The 19,735-nt window shown below is 34.4% G+C and overlaps 1 protein-coding gene across 1 annotated transcript in view; it reads right to left on the minus strand.

Moving 5' to 3' along the window:
- Window positions 1-19,735, minus strand: part of MDGA2 (MAM domain containing glycosylphosphatidylinositol anchor 2) — an 867,659-nt gene that overhangs the window by 34,442 nt on the left and 813,482 nt on the right. Inside the window, exons 12-14 of the mRNA XM_060619633.3 lie at window positions 19,680-19,700; window positions 8,650-8,805; window positions 8,037-8,195 (exon numbers count right to left, since the gene is read on the minus strand). Coding sequence (XP_060475616.1) covers window positions 8,037-8,195; window positions 8,650-8,805; window positions 19,680-19,700 — 336 coding nt within the window. The remainder of the gene's footprint in view (window positions 1-8,036; window positions 8,196-8,649; window positions 8,806-19,679; window positions 19,701-19,735) is intronic.

The raw sequence follows: 19,735 nt of genomic DNA on the forward strand, positions 1-19,735 counted from the left end.
CAACCTTATTGATAAGAATGTGGTCATTGCGGGGGACTTTAACACCCCACTTACAGAAATGGATAGACCATCTAGACACACAGTCAATAAGGAACAAGGGCCCTGAATGATACATTGGATCAGATGGACTTGACAGATATATTTAGAACTCTGCATCCCAAAGCAACAGAATATACTTTCTTCTCGAGTGCACATGGAACATTCTCCAAGATAGATCATATACTGGGTCACAAAACAGCCCTTCATAAGTTTACAAGAATTGAAATTATACCATGCATACTTTCAGACCACAATGCTATGAAGCTTGAAATCAACCACAGGAAAAAGTCTGGAAAACCTCCAAAAGCATGGAGGTTAAAGAACACCCTACTAACGAATGAGTGGGTCAACCAGGCAATTAGAGAAGAAATTAAAAAATATATGGAAACAAACGAAAATGAAAATACAACAATCCAAACGCTTTGGGACGCAGCGAAGGCAGTCCTGAGAGGAAAATACATCGCAATCCAGGCCTATCTCAAGAAACAAGAAAAATCCCAAATACAAAATCTAACAGCACACCTAAAGGAAATAGAAGCAGAACAGCAAAGGCAGCCTAAAGCCAGCAGAAGAAGAGAAATAATAAAGATCAGAGCAGAAATAAACAATATAGAATCTAAAAAAACTGTAGAGCAGATCAACGAAACCAAGAGTTGTTTTTTTGAAAAAATAAAATTGACAAACCTCTAGCCAGGCTTCTCAAAAAGAAAAGGGAGATGACCCAAATAGATAAAATCATGAATGAAAATGGAATTATTACAACCAATCCCTCAGAGATACAAACAATTATCAGGGAATACTATGAAAAATTATATGCCAACAAATTGGACAACCTGGAAGAAATGGACAAATTCCTAAACACCCACACTCTTCCAAAACTCAATCAGGAGGAAATAGAAAGCTTGAACAGACCCATAACCAGCGAAGAAATTGAATCGGTTATCAAAAATCTCCCAACAAATAAGAGTCCAGGACCAGATGGCTTCCCAGGGGAGTTCTACCAGACGTTTAAAGCAGAGATAATACCTATCCTTCTCAAGCTATTCCAAGAAATAGAAAGGGAAGAAAAACTTCCAGACTCATTCTATGAAGCCAGTATTACTTTGATTCCTAAACCAGACAGAGACCCAGTAAAAAAAGAGAACTACAGGCCAATATCTTGATGAATATGGATGCAAAAATTCTCAATAAGATACTAGCAAATCGAATTCAGCAGCATATAAAAAGAATTATTCACCATGATCAAGTGGGATTCATTCCTGGGATGCAGGGCTGGTTCAATATTCGCAAATCAATCAACATGATACATCACATTAATAAAAAAAAAAAAAAAAGAGAAGAACCATATGATCCTGTCAATCGATGCAGAAAAGGCCTTTGACAAAATCCAGCACCCTTTCTTAATAAAAACCCTCGAGAAAGTCGGGATAGAAGGAACATACTTAAACATCATAAAAGCCATTTATGAAAAGCCCACAGCTAACATCATCCTCAATGGGGAAAAACTGAGAGCTTTTTCCCTGAGATCAGGAACACGACAGGGATGCCCACTCTCACCGCTGTTGTTTAACATAGTGTTGGAAGTTCTAGCATCAGCAATCAGACAACAAAAGGAAATCAAAGGCATCCAAATTGGCAAAGATGAAGTCAAGCTTTCGCTTTTTGCAGATGACATGATATTATACATGGAAAATCTGATAGACTCCACCAAAAGTCTGCTAGAACTGATACATGAATTCAGCAAAGTTGCAGGATACAAAATCAATGTACAGAAATCAGTTGCATTCTTATACACTAACAATAAAGCAACAGAAAGACAAATAAACTGATCCCATTCACAATTGCACCAAGAAGCATAAAATACCTAGGAATAAATCTAACCAAAGATGTAAAAGATCTGTATGCTGAAAACTATAGAAAGCTTATGAAGGTAATTGAAGAAGATATAAAGAAATGGAAAGACATTCCCTGCTCATGGATTGGAAGAATAAATATTGTCAAAATGTCAATCCTACCCAAAGCTATCTACACATTCAATGCAATCCCGATCAAAATTGCACCAGCATTCTTCTCAAAACTAGAACAAGCAATTCTAAAATTCATATGGAACCACAAAAGGCCCCGAATAGCCAAAGTAATTTTGAAGAAGAAGACCAAAGCAGGAGGCATCACAATCCCAGACTTTAGCCTCTACTACAAAGCTGTAATCATCAAGACAGCATGGTATTGGCACAAAAACAGACACATAGACCAATGGAATAGAATAGAAACCCAGAACTAGACCCACAAACGTATGGCCAACTCATCTTTGACAAAGCAGGAAAGAACATCCAATGGAAAAAAGACAGTCTCTTTAACAAATGGTGCTGGGAGAACTGGACAGCAACATGCAGAAGGTTGAAACCAGACCACTTTCTCACACCATTCACAAAAATAAACTCAAAATGGATAAAGGACCTGAATGTGAGACAGGAAACCATCAAAACCCTAGAGGAGAAAGCAGGAAAAGACCTCTCTGACCTCAGCCATAGCAATCTCTTACTTGACACATCCCCAAAGGCAAGGGAATTAAAAGCAAAAATGAATTACTGGGACCTTATGAAGATAAAAAGCTTCTGTACAGCAAAGGAAACAACCAACAAAACTAAAAGGCAACCAACGGAATGGGAAAAGATATTTGCAAATGACATATCGGACAAAGGGCTAGTATCCAAAATCTATAAAGAGCTCACCAAACTCCACACCCGAAAAACAAATAACCCAGTGAAGAAATGGGCAGAAAACATGAATAGACACTTCTCTAAAGAAGACATGCGGATGGCCAACAGACACATGAAAAGATGTTCAACATCGCTCCTTATTAGGGAAATACAAATCAAAACCACACTCAGATATCACCTCACACCCGTCAGAGTGGCCAAAATGGACAAATAAGGAGACTATAGATGCTGGAGAGGATGTGGAGAAATGGGAACCCTCTTGCACTGTTTGTGGGAATGCAAAGTGGTGCAGCCGCTCTGGAAAGCAGTGTGGAGGTTCCTCAGAAAATTAAAAATAGACCTACCCTATGACCCAGCAATAGCACTGCTAGGAATTTACCCAAGGGATACAGGAGTACTGATGCATAGGGGCACTTGTACCCCAATGTTTATAGCAGCACTCTCAACAATAGCCAAATTATGGGAAGAGCCTAAATGTCCATCAACTGATGAATGGATAAAAAAATTGTGGTTTATATACACAATGGAATACTACGTGGCAATGAGAAAGAATGAAATATGGCCCTTTGTAGCAACGTGGATGGAACTGGAGAGTGTGATGCTAAGTGAAATAAGCCATACAGAGAAAGACAGATACCATATGGTTTCACTCTTATGTGGATCCTGAGAAACTTAACAGAAACCCATGGGGGAGGGGAAGGAAAAAAAAAAAAAAGAGGTTAGAGTGGGAGAGAGCCAAAGCATAAGAGACTGTTAAAAACTGAGAACAAACTGAGGGTTGATGGGGGGTGGGAGGGAGGGGAGGGTGGGTGATGGCTATTGAGGAGGGCACCTTTTGGGATGAGCTGGGTGTTGTATGGAAACCAATTTGACAATAAATTTCATATATTGAAAAAAAAAAAAAGAAGCATTGTGAGAATAGCATTACTCTATTTAAAAAAAAAAAAAAGAAAGAAAGAAAGAACAGATCCCATGACCAGACTCCTTTTCTTTGTTTCCCATTTGTTCCACAGTGAAATTAGCTTTCTAGAGCCACAACTTTATTGAACCATTCTTATCAAGCTCAATGAATGTATTCGTAAGTGCCTTTTGTATTTTTATCTTTAATTTCCTGGTATGCTTATATCTTACATTCTTCCTAGAAATAAATGAAGTACATATTTTACTTATTTTTTAATAAGCTTTTTTTCACATCAGGTGACCTCATATGAAGTTCAGTTTCAATGCAAGAATATTAGAAATTCAGATGATTAATCAAGAATGAAAATGCCTTCTTGTACCTACAGGATTGTTGAAATAATCTTATGCTATTGTCAATATCTATTGTATCAGTACTTATAAATCAACAGTTTAAGGGTGACATGTTGTAGTTTTCATTTGTTTTCTCTTCAATCAATTTTGATGAAACATTTAGCTAACAATAAATTGTACCTGTGTGGCAAATAAATGCTAAGATGCCTCCCAATGATTTCAGCCTCCTAGCATTAACACCCTTGTGTATTCTCCCCCCCCCCCACCCCCATTGAATGTGGGGTGGAAATATCAGCTCAGTTATAATAAATAGCATAAGGCAGACATTATGGAATGTCACTTCAGAGATTAGGTTATAAAAAGTCTTGGGCATGTATTTGCTCTCTGTCAGTGCTTGCTTTGGAGAAAGCCTGCTGGCATGCCATGAGACAGTCCTGTAGAGATGTTCCTATGACAAGGAACTTGAGAGAATTGAGAGGAATTCAACAGCCAGCAAGATATCAATGTCCTTAGTCCAATACCTATGAGGGAGTGAGGCCTGCCAAACACCAAGTGCACTAGTGGGCTTAGAAGAAGTAATATCATCGCTAAGTCAAGTATTCAAGTTAGACAGTCGTCATGCCTGATAGCTTGTCTGCAACCTTGAGAGACCTTGAACTACAGACACTCAGCTAAGCCTCACCTAAATTCCTGACCCACAGAAACTGAGAGATGAATGTTTGTGTTTCGAGCCACAAAATTTTGGGGAAACTTTTTATGTAGCATTAAATAATACAACATATTTGACTTTACATCAAAGAGGAATATCTTTTCTAAGTAATGCATAACTGATTGCCCATTTTTGTATCATTAAAAGTTACAACTCTCCTCAATGATATACTGAGCATTAGTCAAAGTTTAAACAGCAAAGATTATGTATGGTTAGTCAGGAAATAATAATCGCAATTAGGCTATTAGAAATCCACGCAAATCATTTTCGAATTTGGACTTGCAAAAAAATGAATAAAACTGAGAATGTAATTTGTAAAACCAGTGACTATAAATGCCCCCAGGTTTACAGATAAATGAGTGTCTTAGAATAATATTTACAAAGAGGGAAGGTTTCAGCTACAGGCAACCTCTCCCTAATGAGGTCACTCATCTGGTCCTGATTAGTGCACGTCTGGAATAGACATTTTTGTCTACATTTTAGTAAGCAGCATGATCGTGCCTTGCTGGGAGGGACTCTAATGACAGATCTGATACCTGCAACCTTCAACCATCTGATGAAGCAGAGAAATGGCACAGATATCAAAATGGTTAAGTGTTTGAGAACATGGAAGAAATGGAGAACTGCCTTCTTCCTGAAACAATCAGAATAAAACTGGCAGAAGTCAACTGGACATTTGTTGTCAATAAAGAATGATAAGTATAAAAATTGTGAAGTTAGAAGTATATTACAATTATCTTGAACCTCAGTATAAATATGGAGAAAATTTGAGAGGGGGCCAGCCTCATAAAAACAGTACATGCACATTTCACTCATTTAAGTAATTCAAAATATTGATCTTGGAATTATTTATTTAAAAACCATTTTAAAACAAGCCTGTTCCAAGGGAAATTGGGAGAAGAGAAAGAGAGTCTAAGGAATATCTTCAAAGTGAAGAATACATCACCAACTAATGGGAAAATGAGAGTTGAGCTTATCCTACCTTTCTAATAAGATCATAATCTCATAGTAAATAAGATGGTTTGGCAATTGTATGGAGATTTATTTCCCTTCATAGGTTAGGCTGTAGTGAACCCATGACTACTGTTGTAACTTTCTAACTGCTTTTCCAAACTGTATTCTGTTTCTCCACAATTTTACCCACTCCTGTAAGATTTATTTTCCCAAATCAGAAATCTCATCATGCTTTTGTGGTCTACCCAAAATGTGTATGTCTTCTCCTAACTACTACATTAGTTAAACATTTATGACATTCCAGTGAGTCTCTCCACAGAACGGCAAAGCAAGCAAATCCTGTCCAGCTTCCCAGATTGGTATCATGGTTCGTTATTTATCAGCTGTGACATTATGGCAAGTAAAGTAAAGTAAAATTCTCTGTATCAGTCTCCTTACCTATGATAGAGGATAATGATTTTAATGAGTACAAATGTTTATTATAATAATTAAAATAAATAATCCATGACGTGTTAGGAATAGTGACTGACATTAGCTATTACTTTATTATTGCTATTTGAGATTCAAAGTAACCTAAGGTTAAGAGTGTCTACCATCTGAGATTTCATATATATTATCCTATTTAGCATGAACTACAAATTTCTGAAATAGGAATTAATATTTCCATTTTACACACGAGGAGATCATGATCCAGATGTTTTAAGTGAATTCTCTGCATTCTTAAAGTAAGCTACAGCCAAGTTCCAGCCCAGATTTCTTGACTTCATCTTCAGAGGACTTTTCATTGCACAAGTTTGGCCTTCCTGGTATATTACCTAGTGCTCCACTGTGAAAAATACTGCTTAATAGTGCTGGCAATGAGTTTACGACCCAGCATAACCAGTTCCTTGCAATTCAAACAAACTCTCTGGGACTCAGTTTTTTTCTGCTGTAAAAAATGGACAGTGATGTTATGCTCATATTTTTAAACTGATCAAGAGGATTACTTCACTTAAATAGTACAGTAACTGACATCTATCATGTGCACGATTGTGTTAGTTTATGTAATTATATATTTATAGTTTTAGTTTTGTTCATTTACATCAAAACATTTAATGTCATCCTAGCTTTCCACATTTTATTTCCTCACTATCAGTGCCTTAATCTTCCCTGTGCTCATTTCTGTCCATTGAAAATGTAACCTTCTTTCATAGAGAGATGTTTTCCTTTGTCCCGAAGCAATGCCTTATTCTTCTGCTAGATACAGACCCACAAACCCCTTGTCCAAGCTCTGTGGTGATAGATGCTTCACCATTCAGAATTTTGTCTTATTTTAGAAAGGTGAAAGAATGCCTATCTTATGGATTACATGATAGTCTCTGGAAGAATCTGGAACAGAATCTTATAATCAAACATAGTCATATTTTTGCTTCAAATAATATAAATGTTCACACTTATTTAGATAAATAAAGATTATAAACAAGCTCAGATTATTTCGGGTCATATATTCCAACACATGGAGATCAGATAGCATGTGATGCCAAATAATTAAGTTAAAAAATTTTGTGATCAGTTTGATTTTAGAATTGTGCATACAGACATGTAGACCCGTATGATCTCTCCCCACCTCCTGCAGCAGTTTTGCTATGTTGTCTGTAAGGCTATGTGGTATGAGGACATTCTTAGATCCTACTAGGTATGTTAGGCATACTTTATAAACAAGAAAATATTATCCCAGTATTCCAAATGCAAAGACAGTGCTAAAGGTATTTATCTTCCAAATATGGCAAAACCTCTTTTCATGGTCATTAATATACACTGGGTCATTATTTGAGCATATTTCTTTGAAAAGAAGCTGCTTAAATTATACTGCTATTAATTCCACAATAAGATCGATCAAGAATTTAACTCTGGTCTGTGTGAATTAGGATTCTAGAAGAGGTAGGTAATGCTCCAAAAGTTCAAATTTGAATCTAAAATTTGAAAATTAGGACACGATAGGGGAACATTCTTAGCCTCTTAATTTGCAATTTGAAGGTATTTAATTTAAAAGTCAGTGATAACAGGGGTGCCTGAGTGGCTCAGTCAATTAAGCGTCTGACTTTGGGTCAGGTCATGGTATCATGGTTTGTGAGTTCAAGCCCCATGTCAGGCTCTGTGTTGACAGCTCAGAGCCTGGAGCCTGCTTCGGATTCTGTGTCTCCTTCTCTCTCTGCCCCTCCCCTGCTCACATTCTGTCTCTCTCTCTCCCAAAAATAAACAGACATTTAAAAAAAAAGTCAATGATGATATTCTTTGACTAAAACTGATTTCATGCTGTGTCTTGGTAAACATTTTTTTCTTATGATTTACTTTAGAAGAAACAATAATTCTTGCCATCTCACCTATATGTTGTCCATACATGTGATAAAAGAAGCTGAAACAATATGCAGTGTTCGTGGGGCCATAAGGGTTTTTAGGAGCTATGCTGAAAACAGGGCTGAGAAGTCGGGCCTTTTCACCTTCCAGTCTGGGTCGAGATGTCTCAATGTACATATAAAAACCTTTAAAAAGACAACATAAATGTTTAGACAAATTATTATTAGGAGACATGAAATTTAATCATTAAGGAGATTTAGAGTTTTTATAAGAAGTGCATTCTAGATGCACAGGAGAATTTTGATATCATTTGTGAAATCTTTATATATATAACATCAAGAATAAATGATCTACATAATGAAAGATAAAATTGCTTGAATGTACAAAAATGTTAAACAAAATAGGAATTTTAGACTTGAATTATCAAAAACATCTAATCTCTCAACTATATGTGTCTGTGAGGTCTGAGAGAAAATTAATGTCTACAAGCTTTGGAAATATCTGAATTATTGAGTCTATGCATTAAAAATTTAAGGTTTTATCCCATAATCTTCAAATCTATAGCAAAGCATTCTGTGCATGTCATATTAATGGCATTTTTAGAAGTCCAAGACGGGAGTACATTTCATACCCTCATACCTTCTTTAGAGCCACTACGATCAGCATTCGGTCCTGTGTTTGGAGTGTATTTTGTATTTCTCGTTGCAGTACTTTGCTTTGTCCAGTCAAAATTATCTGTATCATCTTGGGTGAATAAACAAATGTTACCATCTTCAAATCCACAGTGAAATTCTCCTGTTAACAAATTTTAGTTAAATTAATATTAATTAAATTAATATAAACACAATATTCTTATAAAAATTTTAAAACATCATACAACAATAATAATGCAAGATTTCAATAATGGCACCAGGGCCATGATAGTGCAAAAGAGTATGACTAAACATGAAACTATTTCAATTTTAATAAAGAGAAAAATAATCTTGATGTATATAAGCCAGTAATATCTTAAACCCAAGTCATTTTCCTCTGAAATATCTAACTAACTAAAATTTAACTATGGCTGAAGACTTTTCCCAACTTTTTAAAAAATTATTTTAATGTTTATTTATTCTTAAGAGAGAGAGAGAGTGAGAGCGCAAGAGAGGGAGGGGCAGAGAGAGGGAGACACAGAATCTGAAGCAGGCTCCAGGCCTCTGAGCTGTCAGCATTTACCCTGATGTGTGTGGGGCTCGAACCCATGAGCCACGAGATCATGACCTGAGCCAAAGTCGGACACCTAACCAACTAAGCCATCCAGGCTCTCCATGACATTTCTCAACTTTCATTTTTCAAGTATAAGAACAACACAAACAAAATTGTCAATTATAAAATTATCTTTATTAATTTACCTGACAACACTTTAAAGCTGTATACCTTGAAGTTAAAATTTTTCACACCATCTCTGGAGATGCTTTCACATATAAGCACTTGCAGAAATGGAAGTTTACTTAGGGGAAGATAATAGCAAAATATTTTAAAAAGTAGTTATCTTTTATGTTTTTTTTAAATGTGAATTTGGCAGATGGTTGAAATTCACTAGAAATACAAAAAAAATGAAAAGAATTTATGAAGACTGTGGAAGGCCTGGGATTTCCTGGATGCCTGCCACATGCTAAGTTCAGACCCAACAAAAAGTTCGGAGAGAGTTTTCTTCCTGTAATGAGGGTAGGCAGGAGTAACCTTTCTAGGTATCAAGGTTTTTCTTACTGAGATGTACCCTGCTTGAAATATAGGAGACAATAAAGGAGATGATAATGTCAACTAGACACAAAACTAAAATTATCTAAATAGAGAAATATTAAACATAGTTTATATATTTCATTCAAACCCATAAAACCTCTATGAAATCACAGGAATACTAACTCATGAGGCTCACAGAAGAGAAAACTTTGACTAAGTTGCGATAGTAAATGATGAAGTCAAAACCCAGTTCAGATTCCCTGGAATTCATAAAGGTATAAGAATCTAAAAAACAGAGATTCTTGTTTTTCCCGCATCAGTGAGTTAGACTTATCCAACAGCTATCCCTGGAAGTGGAGCCCTTGAAGTTGGAATCATGCCCCTGAATTAATCTGTGTGTTTCTATACACTAACAATGAAGTATCTGAAAAAAAAAATACGAAGAAAACCATCCCATTTACAGTATCAAAAAGAATAAAATACTTAGGGACCAACTTAACTGAGCGAGGGATGAAAGACATATGCATTGAAAACTATAATACATTGATAAAAGAAATTAAAGACGACAAAATAAATGGAAATATCCTGTGTTCATAGATTAGAAGATTTAATGTTAAAATATCCATATTACTAAGGTGGTCTATAGATTCAATGCAATCCTTATGAAAATACCAATGGCACTTTTTTTATTAAAGTAGAAAACAATTTTTAAAATCCATATGGAACCATGAAAGACCTTGGACTGCCCATAGAGCTGTGAGCAGGAACAGAGCTGGAGGCATCACACTGAATAATTTTAAATAATAAAATATTATATATTTATATATATATTTTTAAATAAAGCATACAGATATATTTTTATATATTATATACATTTCATTATTTAAAATTATTCAGTGTGATGCCTCCAAATCTTAAAAAAAAGAAAGTTATCCTGCCAGTTGCAACAATATGGATGAAACTGGAAGACATGCTATGTAAAATAAGTCAGACATAGAAAAAAAAGACCCTACATAATATCACTTGCATGTGGAATCTAAAAAAAGTCAAAATACAGAGAAGCAGAAAGTAATAGTGGTCTTTATCAGGGGCAGGTAGGGGGAAAATGAAAAGACACTGGCTAAAGAGTACAAAGTTGCAGGCATGTAGGATGAATAACTCTAGATATGATGACTGTACAGCATGATGACTACAGATAATAATATTGGATCATATACTAGAAATGCACTAAGAGAGTAGAGGTCATTACACACACACAAATGTAACTATGTGTCAAGATGATATGTTAATTAACTTGACTGTAGTGGTCATTTTACTATGTACCGTGCACCCCTGAATAGGGACACCAATTCCTTACACAGTCGAAAATTCATATATAACTTTTGACTTCCCAGAAACTTAACTAGTTAAGTAGTTGACTGGAAGCCTTACCAATAACATAAACAGTCAATTAATACATGTTTTATATGTTATATGTTTTATGTACTGTAGCCTTCCAATAAAGTAAGTTAGAGAAAAGAAAATTAAGAAAATCTCAAGAGAAAATGCATCTACAATGTGGATTTTTAAAAAATCCATATAATAAGTGGACTTGCATAGTTTAAACCCGTGCTGTTTGAGGGTAGTATACATTTACATATATATATAAAGTATATATATATATATGTGTGTGTATGTATATATATATATATATATATTATATTATATTTTACAACTTAAATATATGCAATTTTTATTTATAAAAAATAATAAAATAAAAAAAGAGTATGGTACTGCCATAAAAACATAACAGACAAATGGGACAGAATCGAGAGCCAAGAAAGAATTCTATGTATATGCAGCCAAATTATCTTGACGAAAGAGCCAGGAACACACAACGGGGAGAGAAAAGACTTTTCAAAAAATGTTGCTGGAAAACTGGACATCCATATGCAAAAGAATGAAAGTGGGCCCTAATCTCACACAATACATAAAAATAAATTCAAAAGGGATTAAATACTTTAATGTAAGACCTAATATTGTTAAACTCCTAGAAGAAAACATAGGGAAAAACTTTCATGACATTAGTCTTGGTAATGATATTTTGGATATGACAGCAAAAAACACAAGCTACAAAAGCAAAAATAAGCAAATAGAAATACATCAAACTAGAAAGCTTCTGCACAGCAAAAGAAACAACAGAGTGAAAAAGGCCACCTTTTTATATAAGGAAATCTTAGAACTCAATAGCAAAAAAAAAACCTGATTAAAAAATAAGGAAAAAACTTGGATAAACATTGCTCCCAAAAGATATATAGATGGGGCCAATAAGTACACAAGGAGCTCAACATTACTAATTATCAAGAAAATGCAAATCAAAATCCCAGTGAGGTATCACTTCACACCTGTTAGGATGGCAATTAAAAAAATAACAAGCATTGCCAAGCGTGTGGAAAAATTGGAACCCTTGTACACTGTTATGGGAATGTAAAATGGTACAGGCAGTAAGGAAAACAGTAAGGAGTTTCCTCAAAAATTAAAAATGAAAGTACCATATAATTCAGCAATCTTATTTCTGGGTCTCTATCAAAAAAATTGCAACCATTTTTTTTTAATGTTTATTTTTGAGAGAGACAGAGTGAAAGCAGGAGGAGGGGCAGAGAGAGACATAATCCAAAGCAGACTCCAGGCTCAGTTGGCAGCAAAGAACCTGACATGGGGCTCGAGCTCACAAATGTGAGATCATGACCTGAGTGAAAGATGGATGCTTAATCAACTGAGCTACCCAGATTCCCCCAAAATTGCAACCATTATCTCAAGGAGAGAATTGTACTCCCATGTCCATTACAGCACATTTCACAATAGCCAAAATATAGAAGTAACCTAAGTGCCCATCAATAGATAAATGGGTAAAGGAGATGTGGTATATATGTACGATGGAATATTATTCAGCCTTAAAGAAGAAAAACTTCCCATATGTGACAACTCTAATGAACCTGGAGGACATTATACTAAGTGAATTAAGCAAATCCTAGAAGAACAAATACTGCATGATTACACTTATGAGGAATCTAAAAGATCCAAATGCATAGAAGCAGAGAGTAGAATGGTGGTTTTCAGGGGCTGGAGGAAGATGAAATTGGGGAGATAGTGGTCAAAAGATATAAATTTTCAGTTTTGCAAGATGAGTCAGTTCTAGAGATCTGCTGTACAACATTATGCCTGTATATAACAATATTATATTGTATATTCAAACATTATTAGGAAGGTGGATCTCAGGTTAAGTGTTCTAATCACAATTTAAAAAAGAAAGAGAAAAGCAAAGACAGAAGGGAGGGAGGAAGGCTGGAAACCGGTAGGTAGGTAGGTAGGTAGGTAGAAGGAAGGAAGGAAGGAAGGAAGGAAGGAAGGAAGGAAGGAAGGAAGGAGAAGTAGAAAGAAAACCATTGGCATACACATTTAAAAAGTAAACAGAAACTCTCCCTTTGAATTTAAGGAATAAGTTTTTGTTTTATTTTGTTTTTGTTTTCAGATTCAAGACTTGCTGTACTTCTTTGTGTTTATTTATATTCCATATTATGAATAGGAATATTGATAGGGAGCATAAGCATTTAGTGAATTCTAAATCAGTACATTTCTGGATAAACAATATCCCATATAAAATATTTTCTAGCACGTCTTTACACCATGGATCTTGTACTAAAGAAGACAGGACTGCCTGAGTCTAACAATTGAGATCTAATGTTGGTGACAGCAGGGTAGCTATATGCGTGGATTCGTTTCTTTAAATGTTTTTTAGGCACGACAGGGGATTCCTTTAGCTACTATTCTGGAGTTGTAATAAAGCAATCCCTGATTTTAAATGTTTTCAGTTGTTTAACTACATATTGTATACATACAAAGAAAATGTCCAAAAACAAAAGTAAAACTTCAGGATTTGTTTATAAATCTGGTGCCAAATCTTTTTATGTTATTTAAAATTATATATAATGAATTTTTATAAGGACATTTAAACATATCTTTTGTGTAATTTAGCCTTGTTTCAAAAAAAAAAAAGAAAACTTGCCTACAAAAACAAAAGTTTTTAAAACCTGAAAATTTAAGTCTCTCATAGGAAAATTAAGCAAAAATACAGCTTATAAGAACCTAAAACATGTCTATAATTTTAGATACACCTAAAAGGCTTATTTTATAGATATCACAAGTTGTTCACAGTACGATTTAAGACTACAATAATTCATATTGGACAAAGATACATAAGTAATCTTAATAGTTCTTCATTACTTCTGTAGACATACATCTACAGTGAAGAAACCTATTACTGGAGAGATTTTATAAAAAAATAGAAAAAGTGGAAAAAAGACACCATTTTGGACTATAATAATCCTATGATTATCCTGTCATTATATGTTAAGTAATTATGTAAAAAGCTATTCATTAAAAAGTTTATTGGAATAAGGAATATCTTGATAGATAATGAAAAAGCCTCAGTCTGTAAAAATTTATCAAAAGTCAGTATTATATTAAATATTAAAAGATATCATAAAATAAGAAAGTAATATGGGGTGCCTGGGTGGCTCTGTCAAGTCGGGTGTCCGACGTTGGCTTGGGTCATGATCTCATGGTTCATGGGTTCGAGCCCCACGTTGGGCTCTGTGCTGACAGCTCAGAGCCTGAAGTCTGCTTTGTGGATTCTGTCTCCCTCTCTCTCTGCCCCTGCACAGCTCATACTCTCTCTCTCTCAAAAATAAATAAAACATTTAAAAAAAACCTTTAAAAAATTAAGAAAGTAATACAGACCTAAAAACTGATCTAATCTTGAAAGTTTCACGAGATTTCTAACTACAACATAATTTTGGTGGTTTCAGGGGCTCCATAGAAATAAATTAATATATTTGAGATATTCTACATTACAAGGTTTCTAAAATTGTGCTTTACTTTTCAAATTCTTCTCAACATGATAAAGACAGATTAAAACTTGGGGATAAGCACCCTGATGCCCTGTAGTCCTCTAGCCCAATGACCCTCTTGCACCCACCCCAACCATTTCTTTATTTTTAACTTTATTTTTTTTAGCTTTACTGAAATATAATTGACAAAAAATATTATATACATTTAAGATATACAATGTGATGTTTTGATATACATTCTGAAATGACCACCACAGTGAAACATATTAATATATCCATCACTTCACGTATCACAAGTTACCATTGTTTTTCTTCCTTTCTTTTGGAGTTGAGAATGCTTAAGATCTACTCTCTTAGCAGATTTCAAGGATATAATACAGTATTGCTAAGCATAGTCACCATGCTGTACATTAGATCTCCAGAACTCACTCATCTAACATAACTGAAAGATTATATACCCTTTGACCAACATCTCCCCATTTCTCCTTCCCTTTTGCTCCTGGAAGCCACCATTCTACACTCCGCTTCTGCGTTTAACTATTTTAGATTCCATGTAAATGATATTATGCAGCATTTGTCCTTCTGTGTCTGGCTTATTTTATTTAGCATAATAAAATGAATTCATTGGTGTTGTCTCAAGTGGCAGAATAACATTCTTTTTAAAAGCTGTTTAATATTCTCCATTTTCTTTATCCATTAATCCATTGATAGACACTTAGATCATTTCCATTTTGTGGTTATTGTGAATAATGCTACCATGAACTTTGCATTGCAGATATTTCATCAAGACAGACATTTTATTTCCTTTGGATATTTACCTAGAAGTGAGATTGCTGGATCATTTGGTAATTCTATCTTTAATTTTTGGGGAACCTCTATACTGTTTTCTTTAAAAAAAAATTTAATGTTTATTTTTGAGACAGAGAGACAGAGAGACAGGGAGAGGGAGAGAATGAGAGGGGGAGGGGCAGAGAAAGAAAAGACAGAATCTGAAGTAGGCTCCAGGCTCTGAGTTGTCACCACAGAGCTGGATGCAGGGCTCAAACTCAAGAACTGCATATCATGACCTGAGCCAAAGTCAGACACTTAACTGACTGAGCCATCCAGGAGGCCCTACACTGTTTTCTATAAAGGCTGTAGCAATTTACATACCCACCAACAATGTAAATGGTTAAAGAAACTGTCCCTTCCCTATTGTATGTTCTTGGTACTCTTGTCAAAAATAAGTTGACTGGAAATTCACACATTTATTTGTGAGTTCTCTACTTTGTTCTATAGGTCTAAATGACAGTTTTTATGCCAGTACCATTCTCCTTTGATTACTGTAGCTTTGTGATGTATTTTAAAATCAGGAAGTACAATGCGTTCAGCTTTATTTTTCTTGCTCAACATTACATTAGCTATTTGGGATCTTTAATGGTTCTGGATGCATTTTAAGATTGTTTTTTGTATTTATGTAAAGAATGTCATTGACTTTTTTTTTTTTTTTAAATTTTTTACATTTATTTATTTTTGAGAAACAGAGTGAGAGAAAGCATGAGCGGGGGAGGGGCAGAGAGAGAAGGAGACGCAGAATCTGAAGCAGGCTCCAGCACAGAGCCTGATGCGGGGCTCGAACCCACGAACTGTGAGATCATGACCTGAGCCGAAGTCGGATGCTCAACTGACTGAGCCACCCAGGCGCCCCGTGGAATGTCATTGACATTTTGGTAGGGATTTCACTAAATCTGTAGATTGTTTGGGAAAATATGGATATTTTAACAATCTTCTTCTAATCCATGAACGTGGGATGTCTTTCCATTTACCTGTCTTCTCTAATTTCCTTCAACAATGTGTTATAATTTTTAATGTAGAAGTCTTTTACTTTTTTGGTTAAGTTTATTTCTAAATTATTTTTATTTCTAAATATTTTATTCTTTTGTTTTTGAGTGGGATTGTTTTCTTAATTTCATCTTCAGAAAGTTCATTGTGAATATACAGAGATGTCACAGGTTTTTGTATGCTGATTTTATATCACATCACTTTACTTAATTTGTCCATTAGTTCTAACTTGGGATTGATATTTTAGAGTGGGTTATTACAATAAATTTTCTTTTTAGTTTTAAGCTGTTTTCTTGAGGTAGTGAATTTTCATGGATATGCATTCTTTGTATTATAATGCATATTTATGGTTATATGAATTTCATATATATACACATACTGTCTTGTACTTATAATCTCTAACAAAAAAAAAAAAAAAATAATCTCTAACATAAAGCAAATGAAATCCAAAAACAAACTTTCTGAAATCCAAAAACAAAGTTCTGAATTTTAACAATTTGCTTTTCAAAAAATTTAAAACCTCTTTACAGTGGGAAATTTCAACTCCATTGGTGAGGTACTTGTGAGATCTCAGAATTCATTTCAATTGAAATTCAACTTTTTCCTGTTTTCTTTTCAATTAACACAGTCCAATCATGGACTAAACTTCAGGTTTGGTCCAAGGGTGCCCTTCCTGAGGAACAAGACATGTATGAGAAGGGCAACTGAGCACTGCTGCTCTACCAGAGGACTACAGTTCTCTGACAACTAATCATCCTTCCTTTCAGTTCAAAAGACTAACCAAAAGAGTTTTTAAAAGACACTATAAATAGAAGGCCTTTCTCTTTTAAATTTAAAAAGTCAGTTTTTTTTAGTCTAATGAAGAATCCTACTATGATAAAATTCATGGACTTACTCTATATAGATATTTTGGAAGTAGATACCTAGGATAAATAGATTCACCTGAAGACTATATAAGTTGTTATACGCAAAAGAGCATTTAAGGTTAGTTTGATTTGTTGTCAATATAGGTCTCATATTGTATGTATTTTTATGTCAAAAACATAAAAATAATTACCCTTTTTAAAAAAATACCCTTATAAATTATGGAAATCATCGTATGATGTTTACTAAAAAGTCTTTGTTCTAAACAATTCTTTTACCGTATCGAAACTTGGTAAAATTTTTAAAAAGTACAGTAGTTGGGGCACCTGGGTGGCTCAGTCGGTTAGGCATCTGACTTCGGCTCAGGTGATGATCTGGTGGTCTGTGAGTTCTAGCCCCGCATCCAGCTCTGTGCTGACAGCTCAGAGCCTGGAGCCTGTTTCAGATTCTGTGTCTCCCTCTCTCTCTGACCCTCCCTCGTCATGCTCTGTCTCTGTCTCAAAGATAAATAAATGTTAAAAATTTAAAAAAAAAAGTACAGTCAGTGGAAATCTTTGGCATAGAGAGTTATACTGGAAATTATTTTAAAAATAGAAAATCCAACTCATTGTTTGACTATAAAAAAAATGCTTATGAGGAAGAAGTTGGTAACTATCACCTAAAGGATACAAGCTTTTAAAAGAAACACTCAAATTCTAATTAATATTGTTCATCTTCAGGGCACATTTCTGGCTTCTGTAATGTTTGAACATCATACTCCAGACACAATGAGCTTTGCTCAGTAATTATCTGAGCATGACCTTCGTTCTGATGACAGGCTTGCCTTTCCTCACCTTCTTCACCAAAGGGACCTTTACTCAATGTTCAGGACCCAATTAAAATAGCATCATGTCTTCTGTAAAACTTCACTTGCCAAAAAATTAATGGTACTTATTACATTGTATGGAAGTAACCTGTTAGCAAACAAAGCTCTACTGTTTATTTATGTATGCATTTTTTCCAGTAAATTGAAGCTTCTCACAAATATTTCCTGAACTGAAATATTTGTCGATTTTTCCTGTATCTAATCTTCCCATGACAACTCTTTTTAAACACTTCTACTGAAATTATAGTCAGAGAATTTACCTTCAAAAGAATTATAATCAATATAGTAATTAAATAGCAATAGTACCCTGGGTGGAAGCCAGGGAGAACCTGATTTATGCAATTAATTCATCTTGAAACTGTCGTGTTGTTCTTTTTACAAATGATCATTGAACACCTGCTAAATATAAGATGCTGTGATAGACAAAAAGATAGTGAGATAATAGCGAGAAATTAGAAACATATTTAGCTCTTAATCTACTGGGGAATATGACAAAATAAAAAATAGCTGACCACATAGATGAAGATAAATTGTTACAGAAAATCAAATGGAGAGAATACTTAGTGCAGAAAGAAGCATTTGTGCTAAACCTTATAAGTGAACCTCAAAGACTTGAGGATATCCACATTAAAGGGTCATTGGTGAGAACAAAATGAAGTGTGCATGAAAGAAATATGAAAATAGTAAAGACCCATAAATGTATTCAGTGTTATGATTTGGATATGTGGAAATGGAGTAAAAGAGGATCTTTAGTAGAAAATAAGGTAGAAGCATGTTGTGTAGTATGGTATTGGTGATATAATCCTTGAAAGGCCATGGTAGAAAAGGAAACATAGTAAGATGAGAAAAAAGACCTGCACATTTTCTTCAGTAAGTATAGGTAATGGAGAATATTGGATGGATGGGAGTAAGAATGTAAAGTGACTCTCTATTCTTTTATTAGCCAAGAACAATATATTCCTAGGCACAAAATAAAAAAACACAAGTCAATCTTTAATGTGAAATATTATCAACAGGATGGTGAAGAGACTATCTTCTTCATTAAAAATGAGGATAAAGATTAGTAATCCAAGAAAAATATTGATTCAACTATTTGAATACCAACTTTCTAAGTAACTATAACCTTTTACAACTGGAATGTAGAAATTTAAAAAGAAAATTAAAGAAACAAATAATAGCAATATAAATGATATGCACTGCTACAAAAGATAAAAAAAAAATCCCCCAGTTAAACATATAACAAATGTTAAGTTGTTGGAAATGGCTCCCTATTTAGGAAAAATTATGAAAATCAATAACCAATGTTAAATAATTTGTCTTTATACCCATGTCCATAAAAATTTAAAATTTACAATTCACATTTAACGCCAGTTTTATTGTTTCTAAGCCATTCCATTTTAAACAAAATATGAACAGTTGCTAAATAATCCTTGTATGCCTATGAATTTTTTTATTTTTCTTAACTGTGAAATGCTGTACAATTATTAAAGTAAAAAATATATACTTACTCAAATGAGGATTAACAGGAGCTACAAGAAAAGCAAAAAACTAATGTTAGCATGGC

Source organism: Panthera onca, chromosome B3, assembly GCF_046562875.1.
Source record: "Panthera onca isolate mPanOnc1 chromosome B3, mPanOnc1 haplotype 2, whole genome shotgun sequence".
Taxonomy (NCBI): domain Eukaryota; kingdom Metazoa; phylum Chordata; class Mammalia; order Carnivora; family Felidae; genus Panthera; species Panthera onca.